The 23,935-nt window shown below is 36.1% G+C and overlaps 1 protein-coding gene across 1 annotated transcript in view; it reads right to left on the bottom strand.

Annotated features, from left to right (window-relative positions):
- Positions 1–13,692: 13,692 nt before the first annotated feature.
- Positions 13,693–23,935, bottom strand: part of LOC136834576 (protein FAM186A-like) — a 30,059-nt gene continuing 19,816 nt past the window's right edge. Inside the window, exon 2 of the mRNA XM_067097155.1 lies at positions 13,693–14,251. Coding sequence (XP_066953256.1) covers positions 13,693–14,251 — 559 coding nt within the window. The remainder of the gene's footprint in view (positions 14,252–23,935) is intronic.

The raw sequence follows: 23,935 nt of genomic DNA on the forward strand, positions 1-23,935 counted from the left end.
AACAGGAAGGGAAATTATATCCTGACCTGAAAAATAAATGGAAAGACAGAGACCTCCAGGCATGCCAAGGACCTGTGTCAAAAGCAGATTTTGGGATAAAAGGCAGGAATTCGATATTCACACTAGACCTTTACTGACAATTTTCTCGGACTGTAAATCGAAGAGTATGTATTATTTACGTGCCAGGTATTATGTCGCCCTGAAACCTCTTTCAGCCACTGCCTCTCGAATCTAAGTCCCCTATTTAGTCTCCCTCTTGCTCTCTGGCGGTAATGTTTGAGTAATGGCTGCAAATGCAGGATTAAATAGCCTCTCTTTAATATTCGATATTAATACAAATGCTGCGTTCATCATCGGTTTCATATATACAAAACCACCCAAAACTCTTTCTCCCTCTCCTGGTTGTATCGAAGGTCAGGTGGCCGGTAAAACAGTCACAGGAAAAAAAAGTCACAGTTTTGGCTACGGAAAAAAAAAAGTCACATTGGTGGCCGAGAATAAAGTCACTGGGGAAAAATTTACAATGTTTCTTGGGAGTCATTACCTTTATGAGATTTACAGTCTTTTCTGTCCTTACGGTCATCCCCAACGGGCTTGTACTAAACACGCCGCAAAGGTTGATACATACCTGGCTAAAATTGGGGGTCACTATCTACCGAAGATTAATATGACTTTTTTTTCCTGCGACTTTTTTCCTGTGACTTTTTTCTGTGGCTTTTTTCCTGTGACTTTTTTCCGAGACTTTTTTGCCTGGATCCAAAGGATAAAAGACCACGATTAAAGGTATTTATAAACTTTTGTTAGATTCCTAAATCAAGAAACACTAGATAACGCTGAAGGTCAAATATTCTGAAAGGTTGGTTTTATCTGCAAGCACTTATTTTCATAAGTAACCATCTGTGCCTATATTAACGTGTAATGGATGCTCCATTTATAACTAGGAATTTTAACCAACAGTGCTGTCTCAAAGGGAACCTCAGGCGCCTCAGGTGGGAAAGACCATTGTTACCAAAGACCGAAAATTCTGTCGGCAAGAAGAATGTGCTTTGAATAACAGAAGTAAATGCCTTTCATCTGTACGCAGTGAGTAAATATACACCAGAGGTTTATTAAAGCGGAGTTGTAGATGGAATCTTACTGAAACGTAAAACAATATTGCCGATGTAATACGTGTGTCTCACGCTTCATTCCACATTGTTAAAAAAATTACCGAATTAGTAAACGTGCAAACTGATGCCACGTATAGAATCCTTGGAGAAGCATAACCAACCGGCTTCTTGGGTAATGTTTCTCCCTTGGCCAGTAGAGGCGCTGTCTTCAATTTTGTACCTCTTCCCAGAAACTGCCGGAGGTGAAACGACTGTTAACCATCTAATTATTCTGCACTCTTATCTTTTTTATTATCAGTAACAAAACACCACAGTACTGTGTAATGTACTTTTCATTTAAGGCGACTACCTTTGATGCAGTATCTCTTCACAAGAATTCGTTCATGTAATTTTAAGATAAAATAAAAACGAAAAAACTAGTTTGGAAGATAGTTAGCTTGTTTTATTCGTGATTAACTCCGAGCTAAGGGGAACTCCGTCAATCCTGTTCATTTTAGAGCCACTTTAAACAAAAATGTACCCTAAAGCTTCTCGACTTTATTGCATAATGCAATTAATTTCCCTATGTTTTCATTAGGAATATTTATAAAGTTGCATCTTTTGCTGCGATGCCAAAATGATACGCCTTCCTTTCTGAGTCAATTGAAAGACCTGAGTTCGATCCCGATGTGAGTCAGAGATTTACTTCTATTTCACACAATACTGCGTTGATTACGTCTATCATATTCACTCAAGAAGAAATAATTCGAATGAAATGCTATCAACTACGTCACTCCTGGGTCGGGACGTTAGGTAAAACTCGCTGGTACACTAGGCAGTTAATCTGCTTAAGCAAAAGCCTTAGGTACAGTGGCACTTAGGTTCCACTTTCTTTTATTACTTATATGTAGTTCAGTTGGTAGCGTCCTTGCCTTTCAACTGAAAGACCTGGGTTCGATCCAGATGTGAGTCTGAAAATTTTATATATATATATATATATATATATATATATATATATATATATATATATATATATATATATATGTGTGTGTGTTATATATATATCATTTACATACTCATATATATATATGTTTCACATATATATATCTAAAAATGCATTTATATACATAGAAATTTGACTCATATATATATATGCGCGTGTGTGTGTGTGTATATATAGTAAATGTATAATATATATATAATATATATGTGTGTATGTGTGTATCTATTTGTCCTTTGATATATTCCCGGAAGACGTGTTTGTAACCCATCCTTCTTACTAAACAGCGGGAAAGAATTACTGTACTACCATAAAAACTGCGTTCTTCGTACTGCGAGGACTGGTACGTGAAACAAAGATGTGGATAACATCTGGGGATTTTTACTTACCTCACACTAAACTAAACGAGTTATACGAAAATAGCATGATTTATATAAATCGTTAATCTAAATAAATAAACTTTAATAGGGAAAATAAAAATAATTAGTTATATGAGTCTTTGAATTAATCTTCATTTTTAGTACAAAATTCAGAAATTATAAAGATTCTGGAGTTGCAATCTAATTTGATCTATTGTTTCACTGAAGGGAGCTGAAATGTGACGCTTCTACGCATCACTTTTATTCAAGCCTAAAATCGCCCTACACATGCAGAAAATACAAAATTACGCTTATAAAGTTACAAGTAAGCACAATAAGGAACTTAGCATAACGAACTCCACCTTCAGTTAAAGTGAACAAAACTCAGATTTTAATGTGAAAAGCTAACAAACAGATAATGTGTAAACAAAGGTATTGTACCCTCTAGTGAGGTGATCCATTTTTTACGTAGAAATGTGGAGATATTATACAAATTCCGGGATTTCGTCTGTATATGTATGTATGTGTGTATGTTTGTTTGTATGTATGTATATAAAGAATGTTTGATTTTGTGTAAAATGTATGTTAAGTGTATGACCACTATGATTATGTATTAGACTTATTTTACGTGGCTGAGAACCAATTGTTACCTAGCAACGGGACCTATGTATAAATAGTATAAATTCCCTAATTCTTCAGAAATCGGGCCTAGCACAGAGAACTCTACCGACTCGTCCAACAACTAGACAACAGAAAAATCTGATCTGAACACTGTTCACTGTTTCTGGAACAGAGAAACTGAAAAGTGATTCTAATGAATTTTTCATACCTTCCCGCAGAAAATCTTGTTATTAACGTCGCTATGAAAATCCTGTTTGAAATCCTGAAAGAAAATGTGCTCCTAAACATTCTTAAGGAAACGCTTTTCCTCTAAAAGCCTTTGAGAAAATCCTTTGATTTCAAAGATGTCACTATATTTTCTTCATAATGTGACGAAGAAGTATTCCTTTTGACGGAGGAATATCTCTCCACGTTTTGTCTTGCTTCTTCTTCTTCTTCTTATTATTATTATTATTATTATTATTATTATTATTATTATTATTATTATTATTATTATTATTCCTTTTGACGGAGGAATATCTCTCCACGTTTTGTCTTGCTTCTTCTTCTTCTTCTTCTTCTTATTATTATTATTATTATTATTATTATTATTATTATTATTATTATTATTATTATTATTATTATTATTATTCCTTTTGACGGAGGAATATCTCTCCACGTTTTGTCTTGCTCCTCTTGCTTATTATTATTATTATTATTATTATTATTATTCCTTTGACGTTCCCACGTTTTGTCTTTGGATCTTATTATTATTATTATTATTATTATTATTATTATTATTATTAGTTCCTCGTTGGTCGAGTCGGTAGAGTTCTCGGCTAGCACTCTGCTAGGCCCGAGTTCGAGTCACCGACCGGCCAATGAAGAATTAGAGGAATTTATTTCTGGTGATAGAAATTCATTTCTCGGTGTAATGTGGTTCGGATTCCACAATAAGCTGTAGGGCCCGTTGCTAGGCAACCAATTGCTTCTTAGCCACGTAAAATAAATCTAATCCTTCCGGCCAGCCCTAGGAGAGCTCAGTGGTCTGGTTAAACTAAGGTATACTTTTATTATTATTATTATTATTATTATTATTATTATTATTATTATTATTATTACCTCAAAATGAAACAAGATTTTTTGAAGAGCCTTAAAACTCAGGAAGTTAGAGGAGAAGCCTCCCCAGAAAAAAAGATAATTAATTAAATGTATGTAAATGTGCATAAAGGTGAAGAGAAAAATATGAAAAAAAATTCCAAAGCTTGGCAGAAGAAGGGGAGAAAGTCACTGGACCATATAATCATATCCAGGATAATAATTTTCCGCTGGATATTAAAAATTTAGGAAATTTAAGGTAATGGAAAATTTCTCAGCTAGACTTAGGCAGGTTCCCATTCGCAAGGTTCGTGGTTCGTACCAGTCTGCAACCACTAGTAGGTCCTATTGTAGATGGGTCACGACAACAGTTGGGTTAAGCTAGGTCATGGGGCTAGCAACCTCATCCAATAGGACTTGCCTTCAACTGAGAAAGCTATACATCTGATTTAATCTCATCAGTTCTTAAAAACCACACGCACACGCTTTTAAAAACCACAAACACACACACACACACACACACACTTATATACATATATACATTTATTTATATATATATATATATATATATATATATATATATATATATATATATATATATATATATATAATATATATATATATGCATGTATACATATACATATACATTTATATATACATATATATATATATATATATATATATATATATATATATATATATATATATATATATTTATATATATATATACAGTGTGATTGTGTGTGTTTATGCATATGTATGTACTTATATAAAATCCTTCAAAATAAAAAAAAAAATTAGTAAATTATTTTTAACACCAACAATCCAACCAGATCACCTAAAAAAACCGCTTTCGAAAAAATGCGAAATAAATTCCAATCTATTACTATGTATAAGTTTCCAGCGGCACAGCGTAGCATTTAAAAAGTAAAGAGAGAGAGAGAGAGAGAGAGAGAGAGAGAGAGAGAGAGAGAGAGAGAGAGTATACATTTGATATAAAATCCGGGAAATTGAAAACATACGCGAGAATTAACGCGGATTGGTTTGGTTCATTGACGTGGATTTACGACTGTCCTCTGCCATGGCGTGTTTTTAACAAGAATGAAGTTTTTTTTTTACTGGTCTGCTTCTGTTTCAACTGTGCCATTGCTTTCGTTTTTCGAAATTCTGTCGAATTTGGAGGCGGACACGCATGTAAATGTATGTATGCCTGCGGATATATATTTATATATACACACAGAGATACACTATATATATATATATATATACACACAAGCACTGCGTGCACACACACACACATATATATATATATATATATATATATATATATATATATATATATATATATATATAATATATAATATATATATATATTATATATATATATATATATATATATATATATATATATATATAATATGTGTATATATATATAATATATATATATATATATATATATATATATATATATAAATATATATATATGTAGAATATATATACACAATATATATATATATAAACATATATACACACACATATATACATATGTTTATACATACATGTGTGTGCGTGTGTACGTATGCAGTACCCAGGCACCCAAAGTCTACACGAAGATAAATACAAAACGAAGGAAACTTTAGTAGGTGCAAAAATTAAATGAAGGTAACAGAAAAAACTAAAAGTTTCAAAGACAGAGTGTAAGAAAATTTATTTCCCCAATTACTTCTTCTTTCGAAAACTCTGTAGCAAGAAATTACTTATTTTATTGCGAAAGATATTACATCTTTTTTTTTCTCTCTCTCCTTCCCTCTCGCCACAAGTTACAAAACATGGAGAGCCGGAGTTTTATAGTTTTTCTTTCGGGGAGAACTTAGATGTGGATAAGAAGAACTGTTGCAGCTTAAGACCTGGAAATTACGCCCAGCTAAGGAGTCAGAGAGACAGACAGACAGACAGAGAGACAAAGACGACTTGTACTTATGTTCGTTATGTTAATTTCGTAGTTCTTACTACCTTACTTTTCATGACAATTTTCTTCATAATGTGACAAAGAAATGTTCCTTTGACGGAGGAATATCTCTCCTCCTTCTGTCTTGCCTCTCTTACTTTATTATATTATTATTATTATTATTATTATTATTATTATTATTATTATTATTATTATTATTATTATTATTATTATTATCTCAAAATGACACAAGACTTTTTCTGGGAAAGCCTTAAAACTCATGGAAGTTAGATATAGTTATATTTAAGGAGATTCATTTAGACTTCTGAGTTTACCTGTACTCTCTCTCTCTCTCTCTCTCTCTCTCTCTCTCTCTCTCTCTCTCTCTCTCTCTCTCTCTCCTACAAAATACCTACCTTATGACAAATTATCCTTGTACCCCAAGAGGTACTACATTACTTCGTGGTGTGTAGAAGTTATCGTGATTTATGTGGTAACATTAATAGGAGGGTAGACCTGAATAATGGTTGTCCCTTAAAGGAATTCTTTTTAGTGTATCTTTATTTTTTTTTTTATTGGAGATATATCACTTAGGTTTTATGCTACAGTTTTTCACAGACAAATGTAGTTACTTTATTCATATATATATATATATATATATATATATATATATATATATATATATATATATATATGTGTGTGTGTGTGTGTGTGTGTGTGTGTGTGTGTGTGTGTGTATGTGTGTATATATGTATGTATGTATACATATACATACATATATATGTGTGTATTTAGAGAGAGATGGAATGAGGTTTTCTAAAGTATTTTCTACTTTGTTGAAGGCTGATCATTTATAAACAAGGTTTTCAGAGTGTTGGACGAAAAACTCACCTATGCACTGAATATTTCCAATTCCGATTTGATGGAAATAAAACGGATTGAGGCGAAAACAAAAAGTATTCTTCGTTATTTTTTTTTCTTTCTATGCCTTTCCTTATAGAATATTTTCACAGCTTTGTTGTAACAGTTATCTAAAATATTTTCTGGAAAATGGTGAATTTCATATTACTATATTACCTTGATAAATGATTTACTAGAGTTGAATTATTTATAGCTATCCCACTAATTCTGTAGTGAAAATTTTATGCCCAACAACAGTACCTGCAGTAACCAACTTGTTTACGTTTTTCGTTAAATTTTTATTGGTTTTGGTACCTAAATCTTTCAGCTTAATATCCAGAATGCTACCTAAATGCTACCAAAATAGGTTTGTAATGTCTCATAGTAATGCAAATTTGAGAGAACTTGTAACAGAGGTTAATTTTTCGTCTAGTTACTTCCTCTTAGTTAGTTAAAAATGAAGTAGATACATACTGTTGATCTATAAATGCAAGAGTCATTTTTGTCATTTTATCTCCCACATACCTATTTCAAGATATAAAACTCACTTTGAACGTTGTTTTTGACCAAAAGTATAACATTTATTTAAGTTTAGGCAAAGCAAGTACATCTATTGGTCTTACCTTTTAATTCAGTTCGATGCAAAGTAAAATTGTATTTGTGCAAGCGTATATACAAGTTTTGATTGATTTCTATATGCAAACTGCGGAACTTCACGACTACTCCCATTTTCGAGGCACTTGCACAAAATTTCAGCCCGTTTCAAAACCGCACAGCGGCACTACTAGAGTCCATACTTCCTTCCCACAAGAAGACGAAAACACAGGGATACATTCCCAAGTGTTATTGAATTTCAATCTTCGCAGGGTAATAACCGCGAAGGAGAAGAGGCCAAACTCTGCAAAAACCACCCGAAGGACCTCGTAGGCAGTCGATACTGGGCTGTCACATTTCAAACCTTGTTATTGGTAACCACTTACCATTGGGAATCCTAGCTGGGATGGCCACTGGAGGCCATAACACTTCCAAGTGGACGTATTTTGAATTTTCCCCCAAAGGAAACTCGTTCTAATGGAATTGGCGTTTTTAGGAAGAGGAGGATTGTGTGTGTTTGAGTGTGTGTGTGTGTGTGTGTGTGTGTGTGTGTGTGTGGTGTAACGTATGGGTAGTATAATGGTTCCTATTTTCTTCTTATTCCCCTTTGGAGCCGTAACAATCGATGGTCAGTACCGGCTATAACAGAAATATTCCCCCGTTTTGTGAGGCTGGGACCATTACTGTACTCATATCAGGAGTATATTATGTGCTCAGGTCACATATAGAAATACGTGTCGTGAATCGTTTATTCATAATGCACATGTATGTTACACAGTAGGTTTAAGTCTATTTATAATATACGTCTTACATCATTCTAAACACAAATAAATAAAAACAGTTAATATAATTTTATTCATTCACAGAAACCAGGTTTCGGGAATATTTGTAATGTTGCAAATGCCCCGCGTCAGGCAACGAGATAGTCTCCGGCCGGCCAATGAAGAATTAGAGGAATTTATTTCTGGTGATAAAAATTCATTTCTCGCTATAATGTGGTTCGGATTCCACAATAAGCTGTAGGTCCCGTTGCTAGGTAACCAATTGGTTCTTAGCGACGTAAAGTAAGTCTAATCCTTCGGGCCAGCCGTAGGAGAGCTGTTAATCAGCTCAGTGGTCTGGTTAAACTAAGGTACACTTTTTTCAGGCAACGAGATGCGTCACCAGAGACTACCTGAAGTCAAACACAGCGGTAAAGTTACTTCAGTCACTGAAGGAATCCATAATAAAGAAGTGAAGGGAGAAAGAATAACGTCTGTATTCCTGAAAAAACAACGAACGCACTGAGTTAAGTTGCATTGCAAAAAAAAAAAGTTAATTTTGTAAACGTAGAATCAATGACAGTTCAGAGCGAACACTAAAAGCAAAGTTGACTACATAATTCTCTGAGTAAAATTCCGAATGAGTATTAATATTCCGAGAGAATTACATATTTCAGTAAACGATAGTGAATGTTTGGGTCATAAACATAGTATATAAAGTCCTTTCAAATGCACTAGGTATTTATTCATTTTCTGCAATATCTTTAGTTAAAATATATTAGCTCTCCATCAAGAGGATAGCAGGATAAAATAGGTTTTACCGTTTTATAGATGACACATGGCTAGACAACTCAAGACAGATGAATAGATCCTGAGATCTTATAAAACTGTTAGCTATAGGAAACTACGCATACAAGCATACACACTATATACACAACAATTTTTATATATAAATATATACATATATATATATACATATATATATAAAATATGTATATTTACATATATATATATATATATATATATATATATATATATATATTGTGTGTTGTGTGTGTGTGTGTATGTATATATATATGTGTACGTAAATTTGTGCTTTTTTTTTTTTTTTTTAGTTCTCAAAGACAATATTAAAGGCAAGTTTACGAAGAAATCGCCTGAGTTAGAGAAATAATTTCAGGAATCCTATGGCGCTCTAAGTCAGAGTGACCCAAGAATGGTTCGGCATTTTTCATACGTAGGATTTAGAAAGAATTTGGGCTATGGCAGTATTTTAGTCGGAGCTTTTCATATTTATGACGTTGCTGTTTTACATTTTCTAGGAACGGTGAAAGTGAAAAAATAAAAATGTTTACATATATATACTGATGTATACATATTCACACACACAGACACACGTTTATATATATGCATATACATATACATACATATATTGCATTTTCTAGGAACGGTGATAGTGAAAAAATAAAAATGTTTACATATATATATTGATATATACATATTTTCACACACAGACACGTTTATATATATGCATACACACACACACACACACACACACACACAATATATATTATATATATATATATATATATATATATATATATATATATATATATATATATATATACATACAATACATATGTATATATGTATTTATATTTATATTATATATATATATATATATACGATATTAATTAACAAAATATCAATTCATATGGAAATGATATAGGTGATTTTTAACATCATTAACTGGAAAATACTGGTAAAAATTCATAATTATACTGTATAAGAGCACTATGATGACCATCCAGCAAAGGTTCTTTGTAATAAATAAATAATGGCAAAATATCATAAATATATAGAATATATCTTTATATTTTCCTGTCACATTTTAGACAACTTCGAAGTTCATCCCCACTGTAACTCAAGACCGAATGGCGTAGATTACCCACAACTTGAAGAGACAATACTTTTCGGACAAAAAAAAAAAAGTTTATTTGATGTTATATCATACAGCGAACGTTTACAGCATCTGACGGAAAATATAGACACAACATAATTTCCCAGCGATTCATGATTAAGGCGAAAGTTACAAGATTAAAACAGCAATAACTCACTTAACTTTGTGCTGAACACAACTACACACACGCGCGCGCGCACACGCACACACACACACACTTGAGCTCAATGCTCAATTTTTTTTTTTTCTAGAGGGTTAAAAGCGTCTGAAATTTCTTTGTTTTTTATTGTATGTCTGGTTTGGTTTTTGTCTCTCTCTCTCTCTCTCTCTCTCTCTCTCTCTCTCTCTCTCTCTCTCTCTCTTTATTTTTTCTTTTTTTTGCCGTATAGTTATAGAATAATGTCAACGTTTTGTTTCTCTTATGAAAGATAGGTAGCTAAAATATTGAAAGCGGGTTCTCTTCTCACCAATGTATATATATATATATATATATATATATATATATATATACTGGAGAAAAAATATATATATATATATATATATATATATATATATATATATATATACATTAGAGAAAAGAAAACTACAAGTTTTGGCTACCTATCTTTCATTAGAGAAACAAAACGTTGATATTATTTATAACTAACCTATACAGCAAAAAAGAGAGAGAGAGAGAGAGAGAGAGAGAGAGAGAGAGAGAGAGAGAGAGAGAGAGAGAGAGAGAGAGAGAAAACAACAATTTTCAGACGCTTTTAACCCTCTAGAAAAAAAATTGACCTCACGTGTGTATATATATACATATATATATATTTATACACACACAAAAACACACATACATATATATATATATATATATATATATATTTATATATATAAAAACATATACATATATATATATATATATATATATATATATATATATATATATATATATATATATATATATATATATATATATATATATATATACATACACACACAAATAAAATTTTAACTGCGTATAACGTTGGGAAATTTTTTACCGGACGTAGCGGCAGAGAAGATATACATTTTAGTGTGCTCGAGAAATTTCCCAGGTGCGCAGTCAAGGGCAGATTGCACTGTTCTAGAAAAACTTACGACCCCAATGAGTTTCACTTTACCCGGCTGCCTTCCTAAATTATCCCCATTAACGGAAAAGACAGAGGCAAAGGTCAGGAGACCCCGACAATATTTTTGTCGTATTTTCCGATACGAAAGAGTATTTTCTCGTGAAGAGGTACTAAAGAACTTCGAAGAACTATTTTCTGTTGATTTTATTTTATACTTATTTTTCTTCTGCTTTCAACTAGTATTTATGGGGAGAGACTGCTACCCCCCTTGACCTACTCTGTGGAGGTTCAACTGGCTTAAGTACTGACGACATTTCATTTTATGCTTATTTATTTTCAGTTTTCATCTAGCGTTTATAGGATGCGGTTGCTATCCCCTAGTTCCACCCCTATGGATGTTCAAGGGATTATATACTAACGGCATCTGAATTTTCTTGGTGGTCACCTATTCCACATAATGACCTGATCCAAAAATGAGTACAGTCAACGCTGGTTCATAGAAAGAACAACCCAATACTGACTGAGAAATACAGAAATAAATGATGAAGGGAACTTGTGTAACCATGCCGATCGCATCCTCGTATCCGTCAATGGTAAATGGTAAATGGAAAATGGTAAATGGTAGATGGTAAATGGACGAAATGGTAAATGGACAAAGGAAAATGGAAAATGGTAAATGGAAAATGGTATATCGTAAATTGAAAATGGTATATCGTAAATTGTAAATGGTAGATGGTAAATGGCGGATGGTAAATGGAAAATGGTAAATGGAAAATGGTAAATGGCGCAGGATTCTTGAGTAAATATGTTAATCAAATTAATAGAGTTTGAGAACCTTAAAAGTTTTCCATCTAGTTTCATTGTAATATTCCTTGATAATATGCTTTAGTATGATAATACTGAGCCAACATTACAGTAAATAATTAAAGAATAATTTTAACTACATACGTAAAATTATCTGCGGTACATTTTTGCTTCAAAAAAAAAAAAGTGATGAAACTCAATTCATTTTGCTCTTACTGACGTCAGTAGTTAAAGGAAAATAATTTCAAATTTTAAATACGTATAATTATCTGCAAAATATATTTTTTAGAAAAAAATGTGATAAAACTGAAACTAATTATGCTGCTAATGACATTATGACAAAATCAGATTAATCTTAAAAGATAAAAGTAAGGATCTGTCATTACTAATCGTTGGATGACAGAGAATGATTTCTAGCTCAGTAGATGTGCTACTTTGAGGCCATTCATTAAATTAATTATCACTTTCGCCTACGTTTCACCTAATTGGCCCCTCATTCATAATTATGCTCTGCAGCCCAGCTCTCACTTCTGTGGAATGTATAATGAAGGACGATCATTATTTCAAGTTATTGTTGAGGATTAGAAACCATTTACAGAGTAAATAGAACGAAGAGGCAAATTCGTGATGGTTTCAAATAGATTCGATAGATAAATCTACTTTGAACTTTGACACTCAGCGGTCATCTGGGTCAGGCTACCGGGTCACTACTGTCCAGTGTTTAAGCAATGAGGATTTTAGTCGCGTGGAAAATGTGAAAAGCCTTTCATTCACGCTTATACACGAACCTCTGATATAAAATAGATGTTACGCAAATACTGAAACCTACTTTATTGTGCATGAGATAAAGAAAATATTCTGGTAAAAATTACTGTCATTTCAAGCGATCAAAATTTTGAGTAAAATTATCTAAACTTCGTCACTTCACTTTTCTTTCCTTATCTGAAAGCTGAAAACAAATAATCTTTACTTACTGCATTGATGCAGGCATGGATCGACAATTATCTAACATTTGTTACAATTTCATTCCAGAACTTTATCGAATCTAAAAGAGATTTATTATAGATTACAAAAAGTCACTTTCATTCATTGCACTTTGCTCCAGGGGAAATATTTTCTCTGCATCCTCCCTCCATATCTAAGTTGTATTGAAAAAATTGTTGCGAGGATATTTTCTTCATTTTATTAATCATATAGCATGAAAAAAAAATACAAAAGCGGGGACCCTCCGGAAAGTTTTTAACCATTTCAAACGCCAAACCATAAATCTTTCCCAAGGATTCTGGAGGAATGAACAAGAATCACTGGCTCTGTATCACGGTCAGTTACTGCCAAAGGTGGGGTCTGTGGTGGGGGGGTTGACCATGCAAATTGAATTATTAACTTTAACCAGGTAGACGACATCTAGCGCGAGGTCAACGGGGTCATCGAGACCGTCAACGCAGCTTCCAACGCCCTTCGCCTGCCGGCGGTCGTAGGGGACCACAACCTAAGCTACTTGTTTGGAATTATAGGGGACCACAACCTTAGCTACTTGTTTGGCATTGTAGGGGACCACAACCTTAGCTACTTGTTTGGAATTGTAGGGGACCACAACCTTAGCTACTTGTTTGGCATTGTAGGGGACCACAACCTTAGCTACTTGTTTGGGATTGTAGGGGACCACAACCTTAGCTACTTGTTTGGGATTGTAGGGGACCACAACCTTAGCTACTTGTTTGGGATTGTAGGGGACCACAACCTTAGCTACTTGCTTGGGACTGTAGGGGACCACAACCTTAGCTACTTGTTTGGGATTGTAGGGGACCACAACCTTAGCTACTTGCTTGGGACTGTAGGGGACCACAATCTTAGCTACTTGTTTGGGATTGCAGGGAACCACAACCTTAGCTACTTGTTTGGGATTGCAGGGAACCACAACCTTAGCTACTTGTTTGGGATTGTAGGGGACCACAACCTTAGCCACTTGTTTGGGATTGTAGGGGACCACAACCTTAGCTACTTGTTTGGGATTGTAGGGGACCACAACCTTAGCTACTTGCTTGGGACTGTAGGGGACCACAATCTTAGCTACTTGTTTGGGGTTGCAGGGAACCACAACCTTAGCTACTTGTTTGGGATTGCAGGGAACCACAACCTTAGCTACTTGTTTGGGATTGTAGGGGACCACAACCTTAGCTACTTGTTTGGGATTGTAGGGGACCACATATTAAAATGCATTTAAAATTACTTTTTGAGACACACCAGGATTTTTTTACAATTAACCAAGTCCACAAAAATAAAAGCGTGGGCGCCAAGCATGGAAGGTAATGCTACAAGAAAAGAAATATGTTTTTAATTTCTTGTAGCATTTCCTTCCATGTTTGGGGCCCACGCTTTTATTTTTGTAGACATGAGTAATTGTAAGAAAATCCTGGTGTGTCTGAAAAAATAATTTTTTACTTTTTAGTGCATTTTAATAAAAGCATGTTTTGAATATTTTTTTTTTACTTTTATTTTATATTTTTTAGGTATGACAGAAATTGTAACCGATTTACGACTGTAATTAACGAAACTGATATCCTTTTACGGGTGAGGGTGAGGGGAAGGGGAGGTGTGAGGGGAAAGGGGAGGGGAAGGGAGGGAAGAGGAAGGGGGAGCAGGAAGACGAAGGGAAGGGGAAATGGGAGGAGGAGGATGGGAAGGTGAGGGCGAGGGGGAGGGGAGAAGGGAGGAGACGGGGAAGGGGAAGGTGGAGGAAGTAAGGGGAGGGGAGGAAAATGGGAAGGGGATGGAGGGGAAAGAGGAGGGAAGAGATGGAGGAATGGGTAGGGGAGGGAAAGGAAGGGGAAGGAGGTAAGGGGGAAGTGGAGTAGGATGGAAGAGGGAAAGGGGGGAGGACACAGCTAAATTATCACTTGATCGTGTGCTCTGCAAGGGGAAGGGGAAGGGGAAGATGGGAAGACTGGGAAGGGAGGGGAAGGGGAGAAAAGTATACCTTAGTTTAACCAGACCACTGAGCTGATTAACAGCTCTCCTAGAGAGGGCTGGCCCGAAGGATTAGACTTATTTTACGTGGCTAAGAACCAGTTGGTTACTTAGCAACGGAACCTACAGCTTATTGTGGAATCCGAACCACATTATAGCGAGAAATAAATTTGTCACCAGAAATAAATTCCTCTAACTCTTCATCAACCGGCAGGGGAATCGAACTCCGGTCTAACGAGTGCCAGTCCACAGCTCTACCGACTAACACAACGAAGAGAGGGGGAGGGGAGGGAAGAGGGATAGGAGGGGGAGGACACAGCTAAATTAACACTTGTGCGCTCCGAAAGGGGGAGGGGAGAGGAGGGGACGGAAGAGGAAAGGGGAGGAGGACGACACAGCTAAATTAACATTTGATTGCATGCTCCGGAAAGGGGAGGGCGAAGGAAGGGGAAGGTAGAGGGAAGAGGGAAGGGGAGAGGGAGGACCCAGCTAAATTAACACTTGATCGTGTGCTCCGGAAGGGGAATGGGAAGTGGGAGGGGGGGAGGGGAAGGAAGAGGAAGGGGAGGGAAGGGAGGGGAGGACACTGCTAAATTAACATTTGATCGTGTGCTTGGGGAGGAGAGGTTATGGAAGAGGGGAAGGGGACAGGATGGAAGAGGGAATGGGAGGGGGGAGGACAGTTAAATTAACACTTGATCGTATGCACAGAAAGGGGAGGGAGAGGGGAGGTGAAGGGGGATGGAAGGAGAGGGGAGGGGAGGGGTATGACAGCTAAATTAACACTTGATTATGAGCTTTGGAAGGGGTAGGGCGAGGTGGATGGGTGGGGAAGCGGATGGGGAGGAAGGGAGAGGCGAAGAGAAGAGGGAAGGGGAGGGGGAGGACACAGCTAAATTAACGCTTGATCATGTGCTGGGGAGGGGATGGGGAGGGGTTATATATTGTCACTGGGATTGAATACCCATGCAAAATTTCAAGTCCATCCGACGAAGGGAACACGTCAAAAATGGAGTGACAAGATTTGACGACAGACAGACAGATGCAGAAGTCAAGTTAAACAAAAGCATGTAAAAAATGCGCCAAAGTTTCTTCGGTGCAATCATGTTTTCTGTACAGCATATAATGCTGTATGAGCCGTGGCCCATAAAAATTTCAGCCACAGCCCGGTGGTGGCCTGTCCTATAGCGTTGCCAGATGCACGATCATGGCTAACTTAAACTGCTGAGGCTAGACCTAACATACATTAAGCCATTGAACATGAAAAAAATTGACAAAAAGAAAATCTCTTTAAGTATGCGGTCATCAGTTTAGTAACGTTACTGTTATGCGAACACATTTTCTAAATTTTAATTATTATTATTATTAAGAAAAAAACCTGTGAATCCCATGAAATTTGCCCGTTTTGGAAAAGCTTCAAACAGCAACGCATAAACTGGAGGAACCCAACACATTTCCTTCTTTTAAGGCGGGAAATTTGCTATCCTACTATTGGCTGTCGATGGCGTCATTTATTACACTCGCTGAATACGTCCTCAAAGAGCTGCCATGTGTCACTACCAATCAAACTTTTAACAGTGATTTATGTACACACACCCCTTATCTGTTAGAAGGCATATTGTTATAAAATCTAAATATAGATTCAAAAGCTTTGCAAATGTATGTAAAGTAAGAAAAAATGCCCTTATTCGCTAATTATTCGTCTTTTTCCGTTATCATTAAGTAACCAGTTTCTGATTTTAATGGTGTACAGGGCATATTCTTATCCAAGGACTCCAGAGTATTAAACCCGAAAACTATTGAAACTTATTACAAAATATTGACAATAAAATCTTTTCTTTCTTTTCCAATGACATTATATTACAGTATATCTTAGTTGAGCTAATCGTAATGAGAAACTGACAATAATTATCTATGCAAAACCAACTTTGATATAAGAACTATTGTCCACACAGTTGGTTATGGTGAAGAAGGGTAGTGTCTGAATAAATGACGGGAGACTAACTGGCTACCGTCATGGATCGAAAAATAAAGAGAATTCGATTTAAGGGGATCAGTTTCATATTTAATTACAACTGCAATGGTTCTATATATTTAATAGATAACTCGGCGTAATTAGATACATCTGCTGAAAAATTTGTCGAAATTTAAATCTGTGATTTGTACAAAGTGACACCTAGCAGCTATTTCAATCCGCAAGCACCGACAGTCTGTTATTCCATATTCATAACTGTGATTTATTACGTCACAGTTATGATAAACAAGTGGGTAATTCCATTGACTTGACCTTTTACAAAATTATTACCATCAATTTATATATATAGCTACAGCGAGTCCCATGATAACAAAACTCAGCTATCATAAAGAAAAAATAAATTTACAAATTAATAATTGAATGGATAAAAACGTAAGTAAATTATTAAAATTAAAAGATAATTATTTTAGGGTAGTTGTGCGTTGCAACTTCACTAAAACATTTGAGGCTCCAATTGCACAACAACCTTAGGGAGATGTGTTCCACAGTCCAACAGTGTGAGGAATAAAGGACCTCTGGAAGTGAGAAGTTCGACATCGCGTCACATTTACTGCAAAAACAAAGAATACCCTCACATGTCGTCGTAACGACCTTCCGTCTCTCCAAACGCCTTTAGTGCCAGTCTACAGAAAGGCGCAACATTTAAGTACTGCAGTGAAATGACAAAATAGCTTGGACCATCTACGCTATCAAAATCAATCGAAATCTAAGATGCCGGCCATGTCTGCCACGGACTACAGCTCTCAGCGGCTCTGTCAATAAAGAATTACAATCGACGATGAACCAATTTCTCCATCACCTACAGAAGTCGCTGCCGCTACCATAGAAAGGGAATATAACTCTCTCTCTCTCTCTCTCTCTCTCTCTCTCTCTCTCTCTCTCTCTCTCTCTTCAAAAGGCCTTCTCTTGCCCTTCAGCAGCAGTTTCTTAACGACGATTTTGTAACCCTGAAAGTTTCTTTATAGCAGTTGAAAATATAAACAGTCAACACGTCAAAATTATAATAAAAAGGCGTAGTGATACAAAAAATAATATAAAAAGTGGCATTATAATCCTATTCCGCGTAAAACTCTCTCCAAAAATTCTGCAAGTCGTATGAAACAGGTTAAATAAATTAAATTATACTTCATCAGATGGATGAAACATTTAGACCTCAGGTTGTCCTCTTTGACTACCAAACCGTCATTTAACTGCTAAATCAAGGAGTGGTATCTTCTGTGTCAAGCACTCCGTCCACGGGCTACGAGCCATTAGGCCAGTGTTCATTTGTCTAGCGAATTGCGTAGCATCTCTCCTTTCTATAAACGGACTTGTAATCAAATCCCATTCTCCAGCCTCCGTTACCTAGAGTCAGATCATTGTCAATTATTTCCTCACATGATTTCACGTGACCTGGATTAATGCCATTTCCTGCGTTTACCGGCCGCCCAGGACGTTTCGGCCAATAAGAGAATTAGAGCGAATTCGGCCTTAATTGAAGTTAATGTACGAAGTGAGTCGGCATGACTGAGAGATAATCTGCTTACCTCGAAGACACTGGAGTAATATTAGAGCATTTGTTGCGACAGAGAATGCCCGACTGTTTGTTGTTGTGTTTGTCAGAGTCCAACAGACTGAAACATTATTTTCTTTAGGCCTTTTGTTTGAATTATTGTGAAAGTTGCGAGAATTTTGGAATCTGAAGCTGCAAGGCACTCAGGGGTGTCTTTGCTTACTTTTGACTTCACAGATGCAAATATATACAAACACTCATATACATACATACATACATACATACATACATACATACATACATACATACATATATATATATATATATATATATATATATATATATATATATATATATATGTGTGTGTGTGTGTGTGTGTGTGTGTGTGTGTGTGTGTGTGTGTGTGTGACAAAGTATTGCAGATAATAGGAATGTTGATAGGGGAAGAACAGTGTCACTTCAGATAAGGGCGAGGCTGTGTTGATCAGGAGTTTAATATGATACCATACCTGAAAAGTTTAAAAGCAAAAGGAGCAGGTTGTATAAGGCATGCACTGTTCTGGAAAATGTTTATGATAGAACTGACAGAGGATATTGGGTATGTATTGGTGGACAGATGGAGTGGATGAAAATTTGGAAAGGAAGGGCTTCAATAACTAAGAAACAGAAGAGTGCATGCAAGATGGGGTGCATGGTACATCGTATTGTCGAGTCTGACATGCTGTTGATGGGCCTTGATGGGGCTCCTTTGAATGGTGGGCGATAACGACAGACAGACAGATAGAGATTTTCAATCTAATGATAACTAAAACTTCGTAATGTTGTTAAGAAGCTTTGTATGCATAGAATGTACTAAGAAACGATGAAATGAAGAGATTGTTAATTTCACTAAAATAAAGCACTAGTGTCAGCATTCAATGCAAAAACAAATTTTAGGAATTCATTAGAACTCTTAATCTGATAGGGCGAATATTTTTCTAATTATATTTTTCAATAATCATAATCGTAACAAAATTTACTCTCATTAATCAGTAAGAACAAAACGATAGCTTTGTGGGTTCAGTACAGTTACGGAAAAGTACCCGTGACAAATACAGCCGGATTACACTGCAGTTTCTGAGAAACCAGTAAAAAACAATATCTTCAGTGTCTGATGATACTGCTCGCACTTATAACATTCCATGACTCATTTCTCTCGCTCCGTGTGTAACTATGTCATCTCCCACGTTAAGGAATCTTCATTTCTCATTATATATACTGATTCAGTTATTCCCAATAGTCAGTGAGCTACGAGGGCAAACTGGACCGCGCATGCGTTCCGTTGTTGTGGGTGGGTGGAGTTCATCTTGCGTCATTTCATATACAGAGTTTTGAAGAATCAAACACAGTATTTTGTGATTTGGTCACCTGGACAAATTATAAATACCACTGTAGCATCCTGCCTCTTTAGCTATGCTTCATAAGCATCTCTGTCAAATTATCTCGGGGTTTAACTAGTTCATGAAATTTAGGCTGTCAAGCCAAGCACGGGCACTTTCAGCCAATCAGCACTAAAGACAGTGAAAAAAAGTTGGAGTGGTTGGACAACAAGACAGAGAGATCCGGAAGATAAATGAAAAGTACAAAGATTTAAAAGTGGAACCGAGAGAAAATCCCACAGTTGCACTAAGAAGTAACAGTTAGAGGTGTTGGACAGCAAGACTGAAGACAGGAAGTAGGAATGGAGGTAAATTAAAAGACTAAAGAGCAGGTACAGCTAGGGGGAGAGGGGACCCTACAAAGACTCTTTAGTAATGCTTACAGTGCATCACGTGTGGTGTACTGACGGCACTAGGTAGTATGTAACTAATGAATTGACAAATCTATTGCCACTTGCCTACATTCTGTTCATATAAGCTATTTCCATATTTCTCTGTTGCTCGTTAACTATGAATAATTCAGTAGTCTATATCATCCAAAGAAACCGAAATTATCGTTTTATTGACGGTAAATATCCACTGCCGATATCAGTGAGGCTAATCGTGACTGGTGAAAGCTCGAACTGATCACCGTTCACCAATGGTTACAATCCAGATACATCGACCAATCATAAGCAAGAGTGTAATCCCGTGATATCGAATATGGATATTTACCGTCACCTAAAAAAGTGATGTAGACTACAGGTACCTCTTTAAGCATAACCTGACAATCTATAAAAAAAAAAAATCAATCAAAAATAAACCATTTTGCAATAATAAACCTTTTTCTTTGTTATAAAAGTCTACAACTGTAAGCAACACAATTATCATTATTTGGTAAAACGTAAATTCTCTACAGAAATAGGAAGAACTGAAAATGTGAAAAAAGTATAACACTGAATATTTTAAATAAATATAAAATTAACCGACCCAAAGTATCAGTTGCAAATTCACAGAAATACATCACATACACGAGAGAGAGAGAGAGAGAGAGAGAGAGAGAGAGAGAGAGAGAGAGAGAGAGAGAGAGAGAGAGAGACAGACAGAGAGAGAGGCGCTTTACAGATCGTATTCCAACATGAATTTCAGTAAATAATTCAGCATTCCTTACCATGCAGGCAGCAGAGAGAGAGAGAGAGAGAGAGAGAGAGAGAGAGAGAGAGAGAGAGAGAGAGAGAGGAGAGAGAGGATTTACAAATCGTACTTCAAACAATTTCAGTAAATAATTCAGCATTCCTTACCATGCAGGCAGAGAGAGAGAGAGAGAGAGAGAGAGAGAGAGAGAGAGAGAGAGAGAGAGAGAGAGGGGAGGGATTTACAAATCGTACTTCAAACACGACCTTCATTAAATAATTCAGCATTCCTTACCAAGAGAGAGAGAGAAAGAGAGAGAGAGAGAGAGAGAGTTTACAAATCGTACTTCAAACACGACCTTCAGTAAATAATTCAGCATTCCTTACCATGCAGGCAGAGAGAGAGAGAGAGAGAGAGAGAGAGAGAGAGAGAGAGAGAGAGAGAGAGAGAGAGAGAGAGAGGGGTGGGGATTTACAAATCATACTTCAAACACGACCTTCATTAAATAATTCAGCATTCCTTGCCATGCAGGCAGAGAGAGAGAGAGAGAGAGAGAGAGGAGGAGAGGGGGGATTTACAGATCGTATTTCAAACATGGCTTTCAGTAAATAATTCAGCATTCCTTACCATGCAGGCAGAGAGAGAGAGAGAGAGAGAGAGAGAGAGAGAGAGAGAGAGAGAGAGAGAGAGAGGGGGAGGGGGATTTACAGATCGTATTTCAAACATGGCTTTCAGTAAATAATTCAGCGTTCCTTACCATGCAGGCAGAGAGAGAGAGAGAGAGAGAGAGAGAGAGAGAGAGAGAGAGAGAGAGAGGAGGGGGATTTACAGATCGTATTTCAAACATGGCTTTCAGTAAATAATTCAGCAGTCCTTACCATGCAGGCAGAGAGAGAGAGAGAGAGAGAGAGAGAGAGAGAGAGAGAGAGAGAGGGGAGAGAGAGAGAGGTGGATTGGATTTACAAATCGTATTTCAAACACGACTTTCAATAAATAATTCAGCATTCTTTAACATGCAGGCGGAGAGAGAGAGAGAGAGGTGGGGTGGATTTACAAATCGTATTTCAAACACGACTTTCAGTAAATAATTCATCGTTCCTTATCATGCAGCGAACCCGTCCGAATACAAATGGAGCATCTTTCCTCCGCGCTGATAAAAGCTCTCGCAAGACAAGTGGAGGAAATGATGAGAGATAAAAAGTTCTGAACGATTTTTAGCGATCTTGGCGATAGAACAAGAAGACACGTGTACTTATCATGACTGACAAAACTGACTTTTCGTCAGAGATACACTTTTACGATACTCTTGGGGCATTTTTAGTTTTCTGTAAAAGCAAACTACTGAGATGGCTATTTGTCTGTCCGTCCGCACTTTTTCTGTCCGCCCTCAGATCTTAAAAACTACTGAGACTAGAGGGCTGCAAATTGGTATGTTGATCATCCACATTCCAATCATCAAACATAGCGACTTGCAGCCCTCTAGCCTCGGTAATTTTTATTTTATTTAAGTTTAAAGTTAGCCATGATCGTGCGTCTGGCACCGTTATAGGCCAACAACACCGGGCCGTGGCTGAAAGTTTCATGGGCCGCGGCTGAGATTTTCATGGGGCGTGACTGACTGATATTTGCATGGGGCGTGACTGAGAGTTTCATACAGCATTAAACGCTGTACAGAAAATTCGATTGGACCGAAGAAACTTCGGCGCATTTTTTACTTGTTTTTGTATAAATTTGTATAAATGTCAGAATTTATACAAAGTTATCACGGAAGCTTTTTTTCGCAAGAGAAATCTCTTCACATTCCATTACATCTAAATTGCATTTTTTTTTTATTAAGCATCGATCATAGACGAAGATTAACTGTTATCAATTTGATATTACCTTGACGAAGATTAACTGTTATTAATTTGATATTACCTTAAGTGTATGTCTTATCATTTTGATCTTATATTAATACGTGATTCCAGTTAAAGTTTGTACTTGATGAAAACGTATACGTTTTCAATTATGAAATTTCTCACAACTGCGGATTTTGTGTATTGCAAACTCTTGTACCTAAAACCTTCAATCTTTTAAAATACTGATTACACGTGAAACCTTTAGGTTAAGAGAACGATGATTAAACACAAGCAATGAAACATTCCAAAACGTGCGCGCGCGTGCACGCACACTAACGTATTTATGCGGAATAAAAACAGTACTGACGATTACAATGACCAGATAACCTTTGCGCAGTAAAGAGATTCACGTTGTTGTTATTCATGATTTTTCAAAGCTGAAGGCTACCCCACCTATGGTGATATCCAGCAGTACGGTTAATAAGATAATTCACGTATAAGGAAATATAATAATAGAGAAAAGTGAACAAAAAATGTAAGTAATGAACAGGCAGTCCTTATAGTATTATTTTGTAAAAACATGAACGGGAAAAATAAGTAAATAGAACATATCTTTTCAAAATTACTTTATAATATCAGCTCTGAATCATTGTCAAGATGTAAAGAAAAAGACAGCGTGTTGACCAAGGAAAAAATGATATACCAGCCTCTGAATGGAAAAAAAAACACGTGAATTTCCACTGTCTCAGAAATGCTGACCTCGTTCCAAGTTCGGCTGACGAAAGAATTATGCAAACGGAGACATAGAATTCACTACACGAGAGACATCTTCAGCGTTAGAGGTATAAAGCATCGTATTTTGGAGACGA

The sequence above is a fragment of the Macrobrachium rosenbergii genome, chromosome 54 (assembly GCF_040412425.1).
Source record: "Macrobrachium rosenbergii isolate ZJJX-2024 chromosome 54, ASM4041242v1, whole genome shotgun sequence".
Classification (NCBI taxonomy): Eukaryota; Metazoa; Arthropoda; class Malacostraca; order Decapoda; family Palaemonidae; genus Macrobrachium; species Macrobrachium rosenbergii.